General features: G+C 41.2%; 1 protein-coding gene across 1 annotated transcript; it reads right to left on the bottom strand.

The window, feature by feature from the left end:
• Nucleotides 1–3,927: 3,927 nt before the first annotated feature.
• On the bottom strand, nucleotides 3,928–21,744 carry LOC135500999 (uncharacterized). The gene is made up of 19 exons (XM_064792718.1): nucleotides 21,734–21,744; nucleotides 20,702–20,809; nucleotides 20,228–20,393; nucleotides 19,857–19,910; nucleotides 19,488–19,549; nucleotides 19,073–19,171; nucleotides 18,672–18,722; nucleotides 18,382–18,427; nucleotides 18,102–18,203; nucleotides 17,600–17,851; nucleotides 16,805–16,936; nucleotides 16,514–16,573; nucleotides 15,672–15,704; nucleotides 15,107–15,169; nucleotides 14,148–14,222; nucleotides 10,085–10,189; nucleotides 8,785–8,861; nucleotides 8,101–8,278; nucleotides 3,928–7,738 (listed from the first exon to the last, which is right to left on the bottom strand). The coding sequence occupies exons 1-19, from the start codon at nucleotides 21,742–21,744 to the stop codon at nucleotides 6,365–6,367; spliced, it is 3,048 nt and encodes a 1,015-aa protein (XP_064648788.1). The 3' UTR covers nucleotides 3,928–6,364.
• Nucleotides 21,745–22,329: the final 585 nt, after the last annotated feature.

The following is a 22,329-nucleotide window of genomic DNA, read 5'->3' as shown; positions in this document are numbered from 1 at the left end:
ATAACGCTGAAAATGCCGGATATTGATGATAGATACATAATCTGATAGATGTTAAAGCGAAATTCTTATGTCAATATTGGTTTGGCAGTTATTCTTCAAAATATCACGAAAACGATATTCCCTCTCAATCAATTAGACTTTGATGTTTTCACCCCAAATCTTGGTTCAGTACTCAGACTGACATTGTCTTCCATGTCATCAAGAAAGTTTTCAAAAAATGTTGATATTTTGAGAACATAACAGCTATAGTCTTAGAACTTTTGTCATGGCCCCTATAAAACAATAAATACTTTAATCCGGACACCTCTCGCAGGGGCACATTCTCTCCTTCTTTCACCGGCCCGCGTACTTCGGATGCCTCATAAAATTTCACATCCTCAGAGTGTCTTCCGGTTATCACATCTTCAAAACGAATGTCACCAAGTCCGATGCAGACTAATCAAGGACCATTCCTTATTCTTCATGTCACAACCACAGTCTTCCAGATCTCCCATACACCTCAAAACCGTATTTTGCAGTTATACCCAGTTCAACTACAGATATTTGGTGAAGCTACTGAAAAAGATTTCACCTCCCGAGCGAAGACAGACTGGTCAGTCAACAATTACATCATGTGAAGACACTCTTGTACCAAGAGTCGCCTCTCTGATGGAGACAGTCTGATCAGATTCCACTGTCTCCTCTGGTGCATGGAGCTATTGTACCTCCAGGTAAAGACAGACTGGTCAGTCAACAATTACATCATGTGAAGACACTCTTGTACAAAGAGTCGCCTCTCTGATGGAGACAGCCTGATCAGATTCCACTGTCTCCTCTGGCGCATGGAGCTATTGAAACTCCCAGGTAAAGACAGACTGGTCAGTCAACAATTACATCATGTGAAGACACTCTTGTACAAAGAGTCGCCTCTCTGATGGAGACAGCCTGGTAAGATTTTACTGTCTCCTCTGGTGCATGGAGCTATTGAAACTCCCAGGTAAAGACAGACTGGTCAGTCAACAATTACATCATGTGAAGACACTCTTGTACCAAGAGTCGCCTCTCTGATGGAGACAGCCTGGTCAGATTCCACTGTCTCCTCTGGTGCATGGAGCTATTGAAACTCCCAGGTAAAGACAGACTGGCCAGTCAACAATTACATCATGTGAAGACACTCTTGTACAAAGAGTCGCCTCTCTGATGGAGACAGCCTGGTAAGATTTTACTGGCTCCTCTGGCGCATGGAGCTATTGAAACTCCCAGGTAAAGACAGACTGGTCAGTCAACAATTACATCATGTGAAGACACTCTTGTACAAAGAGTCGCCTCTCTGATGGAGACAGCCTGATCAGGTTCCACAGTCTCCTCTGGCGCATGGAGCTATTGAACCTCCAGGTAAAGACAGACTGGTCAGTCAACAATTACATCATGTGAAGACACTCTTGTACAAAGAGTCGCCTCTCTGATGGAGACAGCCTGATCAGGTTCCACAGTCTCCTCTGGCGCATGGAGCTATTGAAACTCACAGGTAAAGACAGACTGGTCAGTCAACAATTACATCATGTGAAGACACTCTTGTACCAAGAGTCGCCTCTCTGATGGAGACAGCCTGATCAGATTCCACTGTCTCCTCTGGCGCATGGAGCTATTGAAACTCCCAGGTAAAGACAGACTGGTCAGTCAACGATTACATCATGTGAAGACACTCTTGTACCAAGAGTCGCCTCTCTGATGAAGACAGCCTGTCTGACTCCACCGTGTTTTGGCGAAACTACTAAACCTAGTGTCACCTCCCTGGTAAAGACAGCCTGTAGCTGGTTAGTCCAAAGTTGCATGCCTCTCAACTGACGACAGTCTGATCCAACAGTGTCCTCTGGTGAAGCTACTTAACCTAGCGTCACCTCCCTGGTATCGACAGACTGCTCACTCCACCAACAGCTCTGGTGAGATCAGGCTGGTCTGTCCTCGGCCATGTCCTGTCCGAGTCTTTCAAATAAATTGTTTTGAAAGATTCGACTTGGTGAAGCTGCCAAGTCAAGCATCACCTCCCTAGTGAGGACAGGCTGGACATTCCACTGCTGTGTTATGTAAAGACAATGTTGTACCTGGAGTCAATTCAGAAGAAACAGTACTTCAAGGCCACTTCAAAGGTATCAGAGACTCTACTAACACTCTTCTTTTTTTGCAAAACCAAATAAACACAAATATAACTTTTTATCACAGTTTATTCATGATTGGCAAATGTACTTATTATTCAGAGTACACAACAATAAATTCATTTATAATATATAAAATAAGTAGTTATACTAAGAGCTTTATTCATACGCTTATGAAACAAAGTCAAGAATATCATATGTCATACAAGGCAAGAGAACTTGAGGCATTCACACATCTTGGTTGTAATGCAGTGTTATTTTCCATGTAAAATACATTGTGCCTCATTCGTTCTCATAAGTAAACCCACCAGACAGTGGCACAGTCCTCACTTTTTATCCAATGAAAACCATAAACATTTACCATTCCTGCAGATGCACTGCATCAAATAAACTTATACAATCAGCCATTATTATGCCTTGACCTCTCTAACCATAGAGACAATCACTTAAAGACAAGAAATGCAACCAATGGCAGCAACTGCCAAAAACAAATGACAATCGATTCAGTTGCCGCGACATAGAAGGCAAGGTTGACATATGTCAAATTTATAGTAGGTAAATCCCAAGGTGGTTTCCTTAAGGAATCCCCTCGCCTTTCACATCGCATGTTGATCACTCTCTTTATCGGCCTTTCGTTTTGTAGTTCGATGAATACATTTTAGGCCATTAAAAAGGTAACCCAGAGGCAACTAAGTCGCACTTTGCAACAACTGAAACACCCAGTCGACCGTCACTATCCACTCTGTGATATTGTGCTGGCATTGTCAGATTGACTCAGGAATTGTTACAGTAGAGCATTGGATAAAAGTAAGTTTCTAATATCCCATCTTGGTGGCAAGTAAAATCAAGGACACAAACGGATATTTTGTCTGATTCAAATAAAAGTATATCCACTAATGAACCACCCAAATTTAGCGTGTATTTTTTGTACAATCTGTTTTCAAAGAAAAACTGATCCTTTGTGATAGTCAGAAAGTTATTGATGGCATGTTCAAAGATAAGAATGATACGGGGAATCTGCCAAAAGCAATATTGCCATTCTGCCAAAATTACAACACCAGAATACACAATACGTATATGTAATTTTGACACTTTATTTGTACTTGTACATGTACTGGTGATTCGGTTCTCCGGTGCCCACATTTCATCATTCTCTAAAAAAAGTTCATAGGAGAAAATGGGCTTAAGTATTTTGCGTTAGATTCCCCAAGAACCATCTTTCAACATTATATCTCCTCCATATCATTATTTTTGAGTTCATTTAAAAGGGGTGAACTTTGGTCAAAAACCTGCTTTTTTGAGCCCAGATCACCCATTTTGACACCTCTCTCCACGTCGCAAACCCTGCAGAGAGTGCAGAAGAAGCAAAAATTTTATAAGATCAGGACAAGGCCATTAGAAGGAGTTCGCAGTAAAAGAGAACATTGTCACAATTGATGGGACCCTGCAGATCAACATAAATTTATGTCATTGGGCACCAAAAGATTGGGAGTTATAGATGTCAATCTATGTCATTTGGCACCCAAGCTAGATGTTGAAATAGCAGTTACCAGAAGCAAAATTACTAAAAATAGTAATCGGGGATAAACTTTTGTTTTTATAGGTCACCACTGACACACTCTGACGTATCAAGTTTCTGCTTCATACCAACACCACTCGGAATAAGAGTCAGAGTAAGTTAACTCAAGTTAAGGTTACGAAAGGTGTCAGAGAAGGCTAAGAAAAATAGCCAGTGCCAAGTACAACTGCTGCACGCCTGTAAGCTTGATAACAATATGGGTTGTACAAAGTGTCTTAAATGCTGTTGGGCCGAATGTTTATATCACAAACGGGAACAAAGCAAGATAAACAAAGAAGACAAACGTATGCGAAAAATTGACAAACAAAATTTCAAACTTGAAGAACTAAAGATCAAGAATGAACATGTGCATGAAGAACACATTCTCAAACGAGCAACATCAATGACGACCATGACACGAGAGGAACCAGTACAAGGTTTGTGGGCAAGAATCAGCAATTGGTTGTCAGGACGTCCAAACACGCCAAAAGAGGAATGGAAGACAGTATATTTTGCTAAGGATTCAGTCAACACAGACCCGATACCTTCAATTAGTGGTTCATTACCCTCGACAGATAAAAAGGAACCCCACTGGCATCAAAGTTGCCCAAAGTTGTAACACTACTTCTGAAGTTGAAATAAGTAGAACTAGATAATTTCCTTCAAAGCCCTAGAATCAAACAGACTTGGATTATTAACGTTGGACTCTCGAATTTGTATTTTCTTGTATCATGGACTGGAGACTGTTGTATGTGCTGTGGGGTATTAAAAGTGATAACTTTATGGTGACTTGGTATTTGGTGACGGTAAGCTTTCTGATAGCCATTTTGATATACATATACATGTTTATCCCATTTACTGATAAATCCTCTGGAAACAACTGCAATATAATGTGAAGGTACCAAATTTGGAGATTGTATTGACTGTAGTAAATGTCAGTGTAATGTCACTATGATATTGTATTGATTTGTTGTAACTTAGTTTTTTTGTTTAGAGATTGGTAACGAAATAAAATATATGAATGAAAGAACGTTGTGTTGAGTAATCAGCAAAACGGTAAGAATTAACCAACAGACTAGCCCTTATTGCTTGGCAATAATAGATGAACAGAGAATACATGTATCAATAAATGTAGTGATAAATGTAAATGTGCTATGTGCGCTTTTTAAACTGTGTTTGTACTATTGCCTTTTAGAGACATAACCCTGTAGGGCTATTGTTTTACTATTTGTAAATTAATCTTGTGATAACTCTGTATTATTTATTCTTTTGTTATTTTAATCATGTTAGATATCGGTTGAAGAGCCCACCACAGCTCACGTTTTTTATGTATTCCCATACCGATGAAAAATAAAGTTTATCTTACCTTATCTTATCTTATCTTAATAGACTACATGTAGGTACATGTACATGTAGGATACAATTTACATCTATCTACTAAAAAAATTCTCTCAAATTTGACTTACACAGGGGGCCACCAATTTATATTTCTTTCAGAACAATAATTGTAATCACGCGCAACTGCACATTTGAGAACAAATATTTAAAGGAGGAGTTTCACGAGATGCCGGCTGGTACTAATGATTGTCACAGAGTTTCTGTGCGGAAAGCACTGCTAGTGTACATCCCTGTGCATTTGATAGAATGTCTGGGTTCATTTTCTGAGGCATCCGTGAACCACCCTCCTCACAGGGACACTGTAATGATCATTAGAGCTGGACTTGCGTTTTTTATATACATGTACTCAACCTATAATATAAGCATGGAAATATTCAACGATTCGTTAATTCAGCCAGGTGAGTACTGCAGATATGAAAAGCATGACTATATTTCTAATTACATAAAGCACCTTATATAAACATCTCCTGATTACTTATTCACACTGACAACATGATCATTTTTAATAATGGACCAAGAGCACTCTTATCCCCCTTTACCCCCTCCAAAAAGTGTAGTTAGACTATTGGGATTTCACTGCAATATGCAGTGCCACAATCACATACATGTAGATCAGTGGCGTAGTGGTTAGAGCACCGGGCTCATAATCAGGAGGTCGTGGGTTCGATTCTCGGAAGGGTCACTGCTGTTTCGTCTTCGTGTCTTTGAGCAAGGCACTTAACCCTACTTGCTTCTCTCCACCCAGGAGTAAATGGGTACCTAGCTGGCAGAGTTGCCACACTATGAATGTTAGTCCTGAGCGATGTATAGCTGCAGCTCGGACCTGTAATACTCCCAGAGAGTAGAGCTTGAACCAAGAATGTACAGGCCAATAGTTAGGGGTAATAATGTGAAGCGCTTTGAGCGACTGAAACCAGTTGGATTTAGCGCTATATAAGTCTCATAATAATAATTAAGAGCACTCTTATCCCCCTTTACCCCCTCCAAAAAAGTGCACGTAGACTAAGGGGATTTCACTGCAATATGCAGTGCCACAATCACCATTTTGGGTGACATATACATGTAGCACCTAAGGCTTCAAGGCAACCACATGAACCCACATTTCTCACACCCATTTGCAGCAGCAAAGTTAAATCCCTCTCTGGTAGGAGCTCAAATTGGACAGATCTTTGGTTGTCAAGTATTTTTCTTCAGAAGCAACAATTTCTAAGACTCGGGAAAGCAAAGCTAGGTTGATCTAAATATAAGCATTCATTTACAGAATCATATTCTTCTACTCAAATTTCTCCCACGTCTGCTGATTGTTCGAAGACTTGACTTGACTGATATCCACCAGATCACCAAATGGATCAGCAGTCGTCTTAGCACCAGTAGTATTCATCCGCAGCAGGGTAGTCGGGTTCCCACCAACCGAGTTCCTTGGAGCCGGTACCGGCGTGAAGTTTTGAGGAGTCGTTTGGGCGATAGAGTTCCTTGGAGTTGGCACCGGTATTGCACTCGGAGGCGCAGAATTTGTAAACATTAAACCGGTTTGAGCACCAGGGGGTGAGGGCGATGACATGAACTGTTGATGCGGGGGGCGTGCTGACCTAAGACTGTTTGGTGACCCAGAAGGTGATTGGCGCGGCTGAACACCCGTCTGGGAAATTTGTGAAAAACCACTCGATGTATATCCAGTCTGATAGCCACTAGGCTGTGGTGGAGTCTGTACTGATAGACCTTGAGACTGATTAGCACTAGGTCCGCAGAAGGGCCCAACTGTTCGATTCTGATTTGATATATTCTGATTAATGTTCGAAACTGAGGACTGAGGAACAGTAGAATTTGAACCCGACGCAAGACTTGAAAAATTCAAACTCCAGTCCTTGAGTAAGTTAACATCCTCGGAAGTCATTGTTGTTGTTCCTTTTTGAGGCGAAACGCTCGACCTTGATAGCGGATCAAATAAGTCCATGTCTGAAGCACCCTCTATACTAGAGCGTTGTAACTCTGGTTTCTCATCACTTGGTCGTTTAAATGCCGGTGACCGAGAAACCACCGATGAGCGCGACTGTAGCGGACGATGGGCTGCCACGGGTGACTCTTCTTGACCCAGGTATACCGCTTTTAATTTTGTGACGTTACCAACATGCCGCGACTGGATTGTGCGGATGTCTAAATTTACTTCATGTTCCGGCGACGAGTTTTTAGTGTCCTCGAGTCTGGCATACATATCCCGTAATTTCTGGACAGCATTTTCCGCTTCTGGAGTGCGCTCTCGCCCAGTTACCTCCTGCCCACGTATTGAGGCCAGCGTGGGAAAACCATGGTTGATATCTTGTGCACGCTTCTGAACAAAATTATCAACAAACGCATTTGCAGAACCTTCCACCTGCGACTCTGGCGAATTCAAATCGATGAGTGCTTTCTCCGTGCGCCGAGAACTTGCTCGCCTCGGAGGGACAATCGGGTGGTCAACCTCATCCCCAGGACAAGACAATGAACTCGTATCGCTTCCTGATGAGTATTTCTTTGATCCTGATAGCGTATATTCGACGGGTCGTTTCTTCCTTGGCGGAGCAACTGGTGGGCCGGTTAGAATCTTAACACCTTCCGATTCGTCGTCGCTGGACGATTCGCTAAACACTTCTTCTTCATCATCTTCAAGCTGCAAGAATAGGGCATATTTTTCAAAGACATGGAATTTCTACTGCTTAGCAAATCGTTATCAAAATAAGTTTTTGTACTGAATTCATTTTGAAATGCTATGGCATACTTGGGATTCTCATGACAACTGGCCTGGGCAAGCTCATACAACAATAGGCCTACAGTCAGCATGATAATGAAAGGGAGCAGCATATAACCATGCACCCATGTCAAAGTTATCCTGCTACAAGAGGTAATAATCTTTTTCAGAATGTATCCAAATTTGTATCTCGAAAGTCATTTTATTCTCATTCGTCTCTTTCAAGATGAGCAGCTCTAGAGGTGAACCTGTTGAAGGGAAACAAAATTGCCAACTCTACATACCAAACTCTCTTTCTTAGACTTAGATACGATATCTTCCAGACTGTATGACTTCTTCAATGCCAACTGGATATCTGGGTCGTCAAATAATCGTATGCTCGTCCTCGGTGCTTCAAGCATCTTGTCGCTGTCGGCTATGGACATGTCGTCCAAGCTCATCAGTTTGTACTGCTTTGGTTTCCTGGAAATAAATGTAACGCTGTTAAATAAAGAAAGTAAGTTGTTAAAGTCAAATGAAGAATGTCATTTCTCATATAGCGGGTGGTGCTCCCAATCTGTACAGCTTTCTGAAAGAAAGCGCTTTAGATTTTCTTCCCAGGCTAATCCAGAAAGCTTTCTGTAGAAACTGAGGCGCAGACATACTGCACTGTACTCAGCCATTTCAAGCCAGTTGACCGCATGCCATTCTGGCCCCAAGTAAGACACTCTTCCACTGTGTACTGCGCCATGGTCTAATGGCTAAGGTGTTGGACTTGTATTCAGAACAGTGCTGGTGTGATTGCAAGCAGATGCAGGGAGGTCAACTGTGATCCAAGTCCTTACGCGTACCTAGTTCTCCATGTCCATATTACTGAGGACAAGGTTTCAAGATCCATAGCTAACCTTAGTGGCACTTCTCCCACTTGTGAGGAAGAATACTCCATGGGGAATAACACCTCCAACTGAATAAGTAAGAGAAGAACTTACCCTGATGTTTGAGACTGTCCCAATCGGTGGGTACTACCCATTGTCTGCCGGCGGTCGGGAAGTGGGGGTCGTGGTGGCTGGAAATATATTGACACTTTAACTTCCCACCATCACAAAATAAAACATAAGGGCAAAACACACCAATATCCTTCAAGAAAACAGATGAATTTATACCAAGATAGCCTTAACCAATAATGAACAAATGTTAAAATGCAAAGATATTTTCGTTGTTTTGTGTCATAGAAAATTTGTGAGGCTGTATTAGAATTAGGAAGTATTATATCAGAAAGTTGTGTTAATGATACTGGTGATTTATGAAAATGAAGAAAGGACATAAATGGTTAAATATCAAAGATGTTATGAAATGGCAGTAAAGTAAACTTGGAGAAGAGAGATGTTAGAGCAAAGACTTCATAAAATGTAATTTTGTAACAGTAAAGTTGTTACACAAGATGTTGTATTAAACAGGCTGTAATGATTTTGACTGACTCAGCCTGATAGCTACATGCAGATGTTTCCGATAGGGCAGCCACTACTACTAACCAATTCAAGGTTTTTGTTATTTAAATGCCTTGTACTGCAAACCTGACCAGGAGCTGTCGCGACTCCAAAGGTGGCAGCAGGCGCTCTGTAGGACACTTAGAATGTTAGATAGTTAGAAGCCTCAACCACGCCCCGACTGATTTTACAGTATCGTGGCAGGACTTTCATGTCACATGAACATTCTTACCATCACCAATGGCCCCTGAGGATTTACAAGGAAATATATATGACTGGGATTCGCCGCTTGTTCGTGAAAGGTCATAGAAACATGGGAATGTTTTGAACTTTAACTTTTCGAAAGGTTGGAAGCCTTGGCCCCGGGGAAGCTGCCAGGTAAAAGGCTGCTTGCAGGGTATAGGGCTACCAAGGGTTGACATGAGTGAGTGGGAAGGGGACTTTAAAATAATGGTGGGGCCCCACTCACAGGTAAGACAAACACTGGATAAGCAATGACAGCTACATTTCAAAATGGTGTGCCATCACTCCAAGGCAGATGGTTTGACAAGAGGGGTAGGTTGGGTGTGCTGCTTCAAAGTTAGACAAATACTTGATGAGCAATGGCGAGGTACTTTTTGAATAGAGGGCAGTCACTCCCAGGTTGATAACCTGATAAGAGGATAGGGTACATATAGGTGATGGTGATGGCCAGACAAAAGGTGTAGGGTGAGAGGTGGGTGCATCATTACCAGGTTGACGGCCTGACCAGAGGGGCAGGGTAGGTGATGGGGCATCGCTCCCAGGACGGCCAAACACTTACTCGTGATGGCCGAAGCTGCTGTGCAAGGGTGGTGGCGCCACCTTCCCGGCCGAGGGCATGGGATGTTCCACTGCGGTATATTACAGACGTCAGAATGTCGTCATCCTACAGAGTGAAGAACGACCTGGTTAGCATGCGACTAAACTACATCCATTGGAAGTCAAGTTTGTATGGAGTGCAGAGTCTTGACAGATGTCAATGACATTGCTGGTGAAAGATCACTTTCTTACTTCCTTTTAATTTTTTATGAATGGATTGTTTTTAGATTGGTTTTTAACATCTGCCACCCCTTAATTACCAAAAAATGCCAAGAAATCATCATCATCAGTACCATAATGACATCATGGTCTATGATGTTCTTTTCCTCACAGAAATACTTCCATTTCTTAGTCAATTCGCAACACATATCGAAGTCCCGCAATTAAGCTGCCAGGTTTTAGCTAAAGGAATTGATACCGACAATGAGGTGTCGATTTCAAGATATCATTTTCTATTCCAAAACGCCTCAAATTTGACGGTGGTCAGATTGATTCAAACATGTAGTACCTACAAATAGTCAACTGTAGTATGATGAATTGTTCATTGTGTACCACCGGTTCCAAATATTACCCCAAGCCATGCAGTTATGGTTGCGACACCAAAACCTCTGCCACCAAAACGAGGCCCAATGTATTTCACATTGAAACCTAAGTGTTTTAGAGTTCTAATCCAGTCAAACCAATCAAACTTGACTTCAAACGAACTATAAGCATAGGAAGAGTATGAAGAAAGCAAGTTCGATTTTACATTAAGTTGGTTCCTATTTCTAACAAAGTGACTGACGTAAACCCTAAATTTTCATGGGAATTTTGTTTTTGCCGATTTTCTCGAATCAACCCTCTTGCTACCTGTGAATCAGTGAACACATTTCCATCAGCACTTTTCTTAAACTTGCCAGAAAGCGAGCGCAACTTGTCTCACACTGTCTCCCATGTGCTGGTCACATCCTTTGGTCTTGTCCCATTCTCTACATTCATGTGTGCTATGTAGCATGTAATTAAGTAGGTATTTTGTGGTTGATCTTTTTCAACCCATGCACAACATGAGGTTGGGGAGTCCGAGTCCAGGGACAGAGACTAATCAGTCTTCCTCAGTAGCAAGAGGTTGAATCTTGTGTCTTTTTTACCCATCGAAGCACAGGCCTCTGAAAATTTATTGGCTTTTTATCAACACGTCACAATCCGCCATACAATTTTTTGCAAGAGATAGGACCAAGTCAAATCGTTTGAAACAGACAGCGAAGTTAAAAGTTGTGAAATTGATGAAATGTCAAAAGGTAATTTCATCCTCTTTTTAAATGGAACACAGGAAATTAGAACACTGCAGAGGTAAAAGTTAGCTTCATAGATACAAATAGACTTTGAGGATTTGATTTTATTACTTGATCAGTTAGACAAAGGTAAAGAGAATTTTCAAAGGTTTCCTGAAAGATTTTAAGTTAACATTCGATATGGTTAATACGTTAGTTATTTTAAACTCTTAATTCAAATAGCCACACCATTCTCCAACAGGCTGTTAATTCCAATTAAACTACTCGGAAGTCCCTTCAATCTGAACGCACTGTCATATCATATCAAGGGTTAATAAAGATTTAGACTAGTCTTTATCAATGCTTGAAAGATCGGACATCAGAAGATGTGTTTTGAAAATCAGATCCAAACTTCCCAGATGCATGCAAGATCATTCCCACCACATCACATGATTAAATGAATTGACAAGTACCAAAATAGTTAGGCCTAGTTAGTTACTGGTAAAGTTTTGTCACAAACTCAAAAAGAATGGGTTAGAAGTAGATGGGTTGCTTGTGTACATTAGCTCTGGCATCAGCCAACACCACCAAATCTTTCAATTCAATTACCTTGTAACCCAAATTATGTGAACCATTCGAAAGCCGTCCCAAAATGTCGTCCCGAATTAGCACCCGTTTGATCGAGTTACGGTGCTTTATATTAAAGTGTGCTCGAGACTTTGCGGACCAGCTTACCTTTTCGATATAAATATGAAATTGATACAAAAAACACGTTTATACTTTTGATACCGTTACAGAGTTTCATGAGAACTAAACCTCTACATGCATTTTACAACAGCATGCAGCTTTCTTTGTAAGGGTGCAGCCCTTCAGGTCACTCCCAAAGAAGTGGTTGCACATCTGTGTACCGGGAAATCTTTCCAAGGCCCCTTTCGTGAGCAGCCTCAAACCACACACCTTTCAATGGGGTGAGAAGAAGAATCTGCCTGGCAACCTTGGTTCTTTGCTAGTCAGCTTTTTCCAGGACGCGGCTGTGAATACCAACTTCTCCGAGAGTGGGCCCCTGGGGGTGCAGCATGATCTCCCGTATTCACATTCCAGGGAAGTAAAAGGAAAGATTGGTGTCATATTACTCCCTGAATTTAATCTAATTTGATCAACGCTGCAGCATTCATAACTTTTCTTACAATCTAACACAGAACAATACTGGAAGCTGATGTGCTTGCAACCTTGCTTTCGGTACAGGCAAAACAAAATTGAAACTCTGCTCTAAAGTGTAATTCCGTGCCAAATTCTACATATATCACAACTTTGAAATCAAAAATAACAGCAGTCATATAACACTAGAAGCTGAAGAATAACTTTTGTCCAATAAGTGGAAAAATAGGGAACAATGATCAAGCGCGAAGATGATTTCAAACCGAACCCCCTTCCCCATGGAGTTGTTATGTCTTTGACCATAGACTCACTCCACACAATTCCTTTCCAGTAAATAATAAATTCAGTAAAAGTTTTCACATTTTCACAAACGTTTGTCAGCCTCAGGCCACGTATAGTTTTTTTTAAGACATACCGGACAGGTAGTAGTTAGTAATTTTTACAGGGGTTACGATCTAAACAGGTGGCAGGGGAAAATGTAACGGAGCAGCAGGTTTGCAGGGAGGGGTCAATGGGTGATACCTCGCAAGAGAACAAGCTCGGCAACTTGAGGCCGCAACTCAACCAGAATTCCCGGTCACTGTGACAGATCACCAATGGCTAGCAACCACCAACTCCGACGATATGGCAAACCACTGGTTTCCCAAATGCTTCACACCAAGTTGGCAAACCTATTCTCCTGGTTTGGTTCCGGAAGAGGCGGAAGGCGAAAGAAAAGAATTCAAATGAAACTAAAGGTGACTTCATCCCAAGTTTGCCTTGAAACACCCCACAAGGGCTGGATGATTCAAAGTGTATATCTGGACACAGTATTTCCCTGAATCATTTCCCTTCATTGACAAAGTAATCAGTGTTTTGCTATTGATGAAAAACACTGTTTTGCCATTGATGATAAACACTGAAACATGTGTAGGTCGTTTGAAAAAAAACCATAGTCAAAATCTTAAACTGGCATTCATGTTTGTACATGTGAGGAAATGTGATGTTGCTCAAGTTTCTCATGAGAATGCCTTCGGTCCAAATATTCACTCTGCAGGTTCCTGCCTCTTGAACAATACTCAAAGAGTCACATTCTGTGTTTCAATCAAACTTTCGGATGAAGTTTTTTTTACCCGGGTGCCTACCTCCGATTTTGTAAACAGACTCTGTGAACGAGTCATACCACGAGAGTCGGGAACACTGTTCTTACGATTTTTCTGATTCTGACCAACGAAAGGAACAACAACATATCAATTATCCCACTGGAAAACCATAAACAGAGCAGTATAGGACATTCCCCGAGGTTAAGCATTCCTGCCCCATGACTTTCACAAGGGTAAGAATATTGCAAACTCAAAGCCGGGACCTACTAGGGGCCAGCAGGATAGAGCAGTTTGACAACATGTTTTGCCGCTAGGCAGACACATTCTCAAGGCCTGTTTCCACAACAAATGTTTACTGAAGCAATTAGCCAAGATTTTGTGGTCAGTTACAATTGCTATGCCAACAGAAATTAAGCATGTACCTATGAAAACTGGGCAGTTTCCTGGGCTCTCTGATGTAGTGGAAACAGACCTTTTTAAAATTCAATGAATTGAAGACTTTCAAAGCTGTATTTTTAAATGAAATGTTAAATACCGAGAATTTCTGGTATGCATGCATATCATCATCACTGTCTTGCAGGGGCAGAATCGTGCCAAGTTTGGAAGTATCCTGTCGGGCAAAAAATTCAACAAAGCCATTGGGATGAAATTCAAAGTTTCAAGAGACCCACCCCCCAAATATTCACTCATTTAGCACCTTTGCCTGGTATCTTGAACCTTGCTCAAAGCACTTTTGCTAAGTATGATCATCCCAGTCTCAACTGCAAGCTTTCTGGGGTGTCAAGGGGGCGATACAAAGTTCTCACTTAAATTCAACCAGTAGGGGAAACAAGTATTGGCCCAGTTAGGATGTATTAGAACCCACAACTTCTCAATCATCAGGCTGACGTGCAACCACATGTCAGAGTCAATGCGTAAAAGCTGACTAAGACACAAAACGAAGAAGGGATATCATAACCTGTTGGCTGTTGGTGAGGTGTTAATTCTCAGATGAAGGTATACTAATATCTACTTGTAACATTGCGTGATATTGTATCGCGATACAACGCAGAAGTGGCGATACAATATCGCGTAACGTTACAACTAACTAAACCGAATCTTTCTACACTGCAAAGTAGGTCAAGATACACCGCCTACTACTACTATGGCTCAAAACTGAACAGAAAGGAAAAGAAGACCGCACAGACCCTAAAGTAAAGGACAGACTCCACACAAGTTTTGTTAAAACTTGGAGCAGTTTGCCATCCCAGTTTGCTATCTCTGTATTCAAAGCTTCACCACCGAGGCAAACCTAGGCGGTTCCCTGCAGAAGTGGAATCACTCCTCTACACCTGCCCCCTCCCCTCAATGCACTAATATTTTCTCTGAAGTTACAATTTCTTATAATAAAGGTTGCTAATATCAATAATTCAAGGGGAGGGTTTCACTAAAACTCTCCCCTAAAAACACCTTTTTGTGAAATAGAATTTAAACAATTCTGAAGATATACCATACCTTTTTCAAATCATCAAATTTTGATCTAAAATCTTTGTAGGCCTTCTTGCTTTTGTCTTTTACCTGCGGAGAGAAACAAAATCACTCATCACATCCAAGGTTTTTCACAGTACTCTCGGAATCTGAAATTTCAGGTCGAACCACAAAATTAAACGGTCGCAAAAGATTTCTGAGTTTGATATACAGTATATGATCTTGTCTTCCAACTAAGGGGAAATCTAGTACACAGGAACATCTATCACCCCCATTTGAGACAAATGCCAGTATTACCTCAACTAAGGACTATCCCCTTCCGTAATTTTAATTAACACCAGTAACGTTAGGACTTATTGCCCAAGTTACTGCCAACACTGATTGAGAAACTGGGCCCTATCACCAGAAGATAAGGGGTGATATGAATAAAGACTAGCAAATGCTTTTACTTCAATTTTGTACAGAAAGGCCTAGTGTAAATGTACATGGAGTTTTAGATAAAAGCATTTGCTAGTCTTTATTCATATCACCCATGATCGTGAAATGGGTTAACTGCTCAACTAGGTAACCAAGCACTAATTAGAAAACTTACGGTCCTGACGGCTGACTTCACGGCTGGGTTAGCCTGAAATGGAACATAGCTATGTACATGCAGTAGCGGCAGAGAATAGATCAGCAGGCGTGGTGAGAATCAGCCGAGGTGGTGTCATTGTAGAGGGCAGCTGCGGCTCATTTACTACTGCAAAAGGAACTTGGCATAAGGCCAATATGAGAAATTGGCATCCCAAAAGGTGTTGTGATTTTGACTAAGGGCTATGCTTTAAAAAAGTATTTCATGACTACTTAAATGACGTCATAACTCACACTTCTAACAGAGTCTTGACATCATTTTTAGTAGTTCGGTATCCTAGGTTGTATCTTTGTATAAATAGGTCCGCATGTGTCAAAGCTGTGAGGTTAGTAAAGCAAGTTTAGTACTGAAGGCCTACAGAGCTATTGAGAGAACTTGTCAGTAAAGAAGCACCCAGGAACTGGATTCAACTGATGGTATCTGCTGTGCCTGAAATTATGACCTGGATTGGATGGCACTTTTATACCCACCCCACCTGGGGGATCGAAGTGTTTCATGCCCATCATACGCTAGGTTTTAAAGAACAGGCAGGTGTAAAAGCAGTTCTCAAAGTATGACAAGGAACAAGTGGAGATTTTGCATGAGGTAATCTAACATGGCTTCGGCAGAAGGCTGGCTTCTTCCCCCCCCCCCCCCCCCTGCAACTTAAGTCCTTCTTTTATGTGTACAGCATGCCAATTCTGCTGGGTAGAAAGTGTATTAGGAGCAGGGACTAAGGAGATACCATGTTATTGAGACAACATTCTAGGAAGCTTGGATTGTAGCAGATTCTATATTCTGTTCTACTCTAATGAAGACAGTACCTTGCTTGTGAAGTCGTTCCATTTCTCTTTGCCTTCCCTCTTTAAATGCTTCCCCTTTTTCTGAAAGGTTAAAGGCATGGGGAGATCAGTATCTTAGTGGGAAGAGCCAGGACTCATAAGCCATGTTGAACAGTCATGTTGCATTTGAGTAACTAACCTTGGGTGCCTTCTGGACATTATCTTGAGACACTCTTTGTCTAAATTCACTAGCCTTGAATTTTTCCAAAAGGTTTCAATGGTATGGTTTACTAGCCCTAACAATTTTTAAAAGGTTTCATTCCGGATGCTTACCTTTGCACTACTGAGCCACTCCTTATATTTTGAACTCGTGCCCATCTTATCTGCCCACATGTTCACCTCCATCTCAAACTCGTCCGTGAAGCCTTGCCCCGTGTTGAGCAGGTCCAAGCGGTCGTTGATGAACTGAAGAAATAGTAGTGAAATGTTTTAGATGGGGTCCCCCATTATATCAGGGATGGATGGCCTACCTAAATGTAAACCATTTCATGAATACATTCTCTGTTCGAAACACTGTCGTAAAACTCAACTAAAATCTTTCAGGCAATGTCTTGTGAAGCTGGTTTGCACCTATATGGCATATTTCTGTTGTTGATTTTGCTAGCCTAGCTCACTTAGTTTTCTCTGGAAGGGCAGGGACTTTGGTAAGTAGCAAAGAAAAGGGCAGGGTGCACCCAAATAGCATATTTCTGCTGTTGATACTACTAGCCTGGCTCACTTAGTTTTCTTTGGAGGGCAGCGTCTTTGGTAAGCAGCAATGAAAAGGGCAGGGTGCACTGAGAAAAAGAGCAGGGTTAGAAGCCTTCTGTAATAGAAAATGCACCAGCTGTTTTGAAAATAGGCATGGAGCACTTTTAGAGGGGCAGGGTACTGCGCCACTCTATTTTCATTAGAAGAAACACTGCAACTCTCAGGCTACATGTGATGGCACTTTCTGCTCGAATGTTTTCTTTGCATCTGCAAGGCAGAGGAGTCCAGGCACAAGGGTAGAGACAAGTAGGTCAGGCAAGCGGTTGAATCTTCAACTGATAAACTCATAACAGAATAAAACAATTCATCTTTCCCTACCTGCACAAATATTTGTAATTGTAATATTTTCTCCAAGAATGGCTGCATACTTGGTGGCCGCGAAATCACAAACGCTTCCCGATCAAATGTGATCTGCTCCCCTTCTCGGAACTTCAAGGCATCTCGATATCCCCCAATCAGGCCAACCAGCGCCTTGAGAAAGGCCCGTGCAAGCCCATCCCCGCCCAGGCCGCTATCGGTTTTGATCTTGTCAGTTTGTTGACCTTTTAACCTCTTTTTTAGTGATGAAACCTGAAAGTCAAATGATGGGAACATACAAGTCTTTTCCATGAATAGTTTTTGAAGCCGTATATTTACACACCCCTTCAAGAGGGAGATGATTGGATATTAGGGCATCTGCAGGTGTTATTGTCGAGTTAAATCTGAACACACTATATGCACTTTCCCATGAAAGTTTTTGTTAAGTAAAATCTGCCTGTCAACTGTGTGACCCGCCCCCCTTCCCCGATGAAGGCAGGAGCTCCATTTAAACTATACTTACAATCTCCGGAGGTAGGGTAGCAAGGTCATCATATTCAGTAATAACTGTGTTGTTATCAGCATCTAATATCACTACATCACCCAATTCCATCGGTTTTGTTTTCTGAAATAGAAGTAAGCCACATTCAGGATAAATGAAGTGGGCAGAGGTCATATAATCATTTGGTGCTCAGCACACCATCTTCTTAGTACATGTATGTCCCATCGTCGAATAGGTCTTATATCAAGCCATAACTCTCATCTCTATCAAATTTCAAAGCTATATGTAGTAAATTCCTCACCGTCATAAGATTAGAATGAATTCCAATCATGAATGGCATCGGTGCACTGAAATATGAAGAGAATATATTTTTCCTGGGACAGTCATCAGTTCCCGGTATAATCATTTCGGCCTTTTTAATTCGAATTTTGATCTCACTTTATATTTGATAGTAAATTTAATACATTTTTATCCACGCTTCTCTTAAGTGCTCAGAATGACACCCTGACTTCATATTTCTTTAACTGAAAAACTGTTTTTATACACTGATAGTGATAATCGAATGCCAGGATTGACTATGACTTCACCTACCTGCAGTAGTCAAGGAGATGAGCGGGTAAGACTGGGATATACAGATGTTGCCTGCAATCAAATGAACACGTCTATCAGTAAAGTATGAAGCATACCGCAGCAAGATCAGACTTGTCGGAAACTCATTCGATGGTCACCTCCGAAGTTACTTTCTTATATGACCCAGCACAACTGGTCCAAGCAGCCACTAAATGCTCTTTAAGTTTACTATTCTACATTCATTTGACTATTAAATGAGCTTCAGGCAAAATTTACTTTTGATGTCAACAGCTATAGCTGGAGGAAAAATATAATGGTGAATTTGCCATTTGATCGAGGAATAGAATTTCAAGATGCCAAAACTGCAACCTCTCCTGTTGAGAATGAATATCAAAGGACTGATGAATTAGCTTGGCACTTACCAGTACATTGGGTAGAGAAGTGAGGCAGACCCATGGACACAGGCAGTTAGGCGGCTCATCCGACGTGACGTTATTAAAATACGACGCTCATACAGCATACTGGAAAGACAAACATGCATAGATTTCAATCTTTTTAAGTCTTCGAACATTTTACCCCAGAATACAATTCTAGGGTTCAGGGATATTTGCAGGCTTGAGTAATGACATGCATGCAGTAGACACCCAGATCCTCGTCATTTTATTTATCCAATCAAAAGCTCTGATCAAAAACGACAAAAGCTGTGTTCTTATAGAATAGCACTGTATACTTGTGAGACAACAATCACAGGCTAACAGGATTGTCGACACAATTCTGCATTGTGTGACTTGAGGTCAACTTTGTCGGAGTCTATAAAGCAAAAAACGCAAGTCTTACCTGGCAAAAATCACCATCATATTGTGAGGGTCGATGGCAGTATAATACTCAGTTAGATTTCTCTGGAAAGATACAACAGAATTCACGTTGACCGCTACATTACATCTTGATAAACCTCGAGTTGCAGATCCGTAACTACTGTCTTAACAAAATCTGTTAAAGCAAGCGTCATCAAAGTTTTTACAGGAATTTTGTGGAGAATGCGATGCTTATATTGAATGAATGAATGAATATAAGAATTTCTATAGCGCCTGAATTAAAAGAAAAACTTAAATTCTCAGGCGCTTTACAAAGCAAAACACTCCCTGAAAAGGTGTTGTTTCAGGAGAGTTATTCTTTGCTGATTCGGCCAGAATGATTTTTACTCACATTTTCAGGAACTGTAGGCAAGCGTTCAGGATCGGGACATGTGAATGTGAAAGACTGAAAAGGTAGACACCAAACATTTCGAATGCTGGACACACGAAAAAAACTGCATCGGCCATCATAACAAACCATATCCAAGTAGAACAGATTATAATCAAGCACTACTTTACATTCACCTATTAGGAGTAGATCCTCTTCTGGTCGTGTTTTTTGTTTGCCTAGGTACATAGACATCATAAAAGACTGTATCAAGCTCGAAGGGGGAGGGGACCCCACATTTTTTCATACAGACACAACTCTGGGTTCTTCCTTGCAAGTAACTCCATTACAACCCTATGCTTGACTATCATGCCTGCTTTGGAGAATAACCTCACCTGTTTGGCACAAGCAGATATAATTTCGACCTGTTCATTAGGCGATGGCATGGGACGCTGCGTGATGGCCGACAGCAGTGGTCCGATGGCGTTATTGTCCGTCCGGTTCAAAATTTCCGCCAAACTGTTCAGGAGTTTGTAGAATACCTCGTACCAAGGCAGGCAACTGAAAACAGGCACGCAAATTTGTTTTGATATCAAAGCCAGTGATTGTGTTACTCGCAGATGAGGGATATTTTGTTACACATCACAGCAATTAATTATCTCATGTCTATGCAATGAAAATCTCTTATTTCAAGGGCTCTTAAGTCGGCTGTATCCAAAAACGGCAAACAACGTTGCACAAACTTAGACCGTCTGTCGATGAGGCAGATGCTCGAACCACCTGGCTATCAGGATCAGTTTAGTGGTGTACACATCTCTTTTCTTTGTCCACTCTTTGAAGTGTAGCCTGGTGTCATGTTTCTAACTTACCTGACGATGCACAAACATGTCTCAGCCCGGGTCGCGTATCGGCAGAATCCGAACTTGTACTTGCTTTCGATGTCCGTCAGAACAAAAGTGAAGTGATCCACATTTGGGCTGCAAAGAAAAAGAGACAATTTCATTGATACAAATATCTCTATATAACCACTTATTGTACCTTTTGCTTAGAAGTGAGGCAATCAACAAGAAAGTGTCCTTCGATTTCAAACTCGTTCAACTTCAAATAATATTGTCACAGCGTCTGCAGGTAACAAATACCTCTGTCTGTTCTTTGGTCTTATGGCAATTTTGGTCTGACAAAATAGGCAGTGGAGAACACTGTGGTGTTCTATCTTTGCCAATAACCTGACTCAGGTTTTTGAAATGAATCACAGGAAATAACTGGCTGAAATAATAAAACAAAACTTTGTTTAGCCTGAGAATAGGTATGAAAGCCAATTTTCCGAGAAGTAACTGACTGATGGAAGACACCTTGGTGCACCTCGCTAGCATAGACTGACGAAGCTAATGATAAACGATGATAAACCTGCTCCAAGAATTCGGTTGATCATATTGAATGGTAAACATGTTATCATCAACATTAAAGGAAGTGTTGCCGTACAGGCGTAGTTAATCAGTGAACGGAACGTCATCAATGTAAAGCTACAGAGTTGTTTTGTGAAGGTCAGAACAGAGTTATTCCACAACTGGTATCTGTGTACATTCTCTGATGCATCCAAAAACTGCCCTCGACAGGAACTCTATAGACTATAGTGCCGGCTTGGCATTCTAAACCCAAAGACAAGTGTATGACACCGTTCCTTTAATTCTTTCTATTCTACGCAGTTTCACCATAGAATACACATGTACAAGTCTGTATGTTCATCTACATGTATGTTGGGAACACAGATCATAACATATTGAAAATAATATGGAATTGTCTAACCAGTCTAGATCCTTCGTCAGCTAGATTACAATGCCACTGATTGGAAGTGACATTTAGTAACGCTTAGTTTGTAAGTTAGACAACTAGTAAGCTACCTTCTGTACATTCTGACCAGTTTTTCTGATCTAAAGGATCACAACTGCCAGTCGACCTACAAAAGATGCTTTAGGGGGTTCAGGAGAGTAAAATAAAAGACTAGTGAGGGTGTAATGAGCATGTTTTCAATTTACTTTTGACATTTGAAAAAGTGTGTGACCCTGGTACTCGGGGAACCGACATTTTTTGCCTCAAGTGGTCAAAGAGTTAACAGAAGAATATGTTAGATAATGATATTAGCTCAAATTTCTTATAAAATCCCATTAATTATAACTTATAGAGAGAGTATAGAATATGAGATGACAGTCAGATATATGAATTGTACAAAATGGGACCCTCTCTGAGAAAACCTTGCCAAAGTTGCCTGGCAGGGGCTAGGCCTGTTCCTTTCGAAAAACTATTGTGATATAATGATGAACATGCTGTTCTTCAACCACTTGCAACAGTTGCATTTACTTGTTATGATTGAAGTCACCATATAGACCCTTCAAAACCAAGCCAGACCTAAACTAGGTTTACTCAAAGAGGGTCACAAATGTTAAAAAAGCCTGGACATTTTTTGAACGAACACACTTACCCTACTACCACACTGAAG

This window comes from Lineus longissimus, chromosome 17 (assembly GCF_910592395.1).
Source record: "Lineus longissimus chromosome 17, tnLinLong1.2, whole genome shotgun sequence".
NCBI lineage: Eukaryota > Metazoa > Nemertea > Pilidiophora > Heteronemertea > Lineidae > Lineus > Lineus longissimus.
The sequence above is the reverse complement of the archived record's forward strand: the minus strand, read 5'-3'. Positions and strand labels throughout refer to the sequence as shown.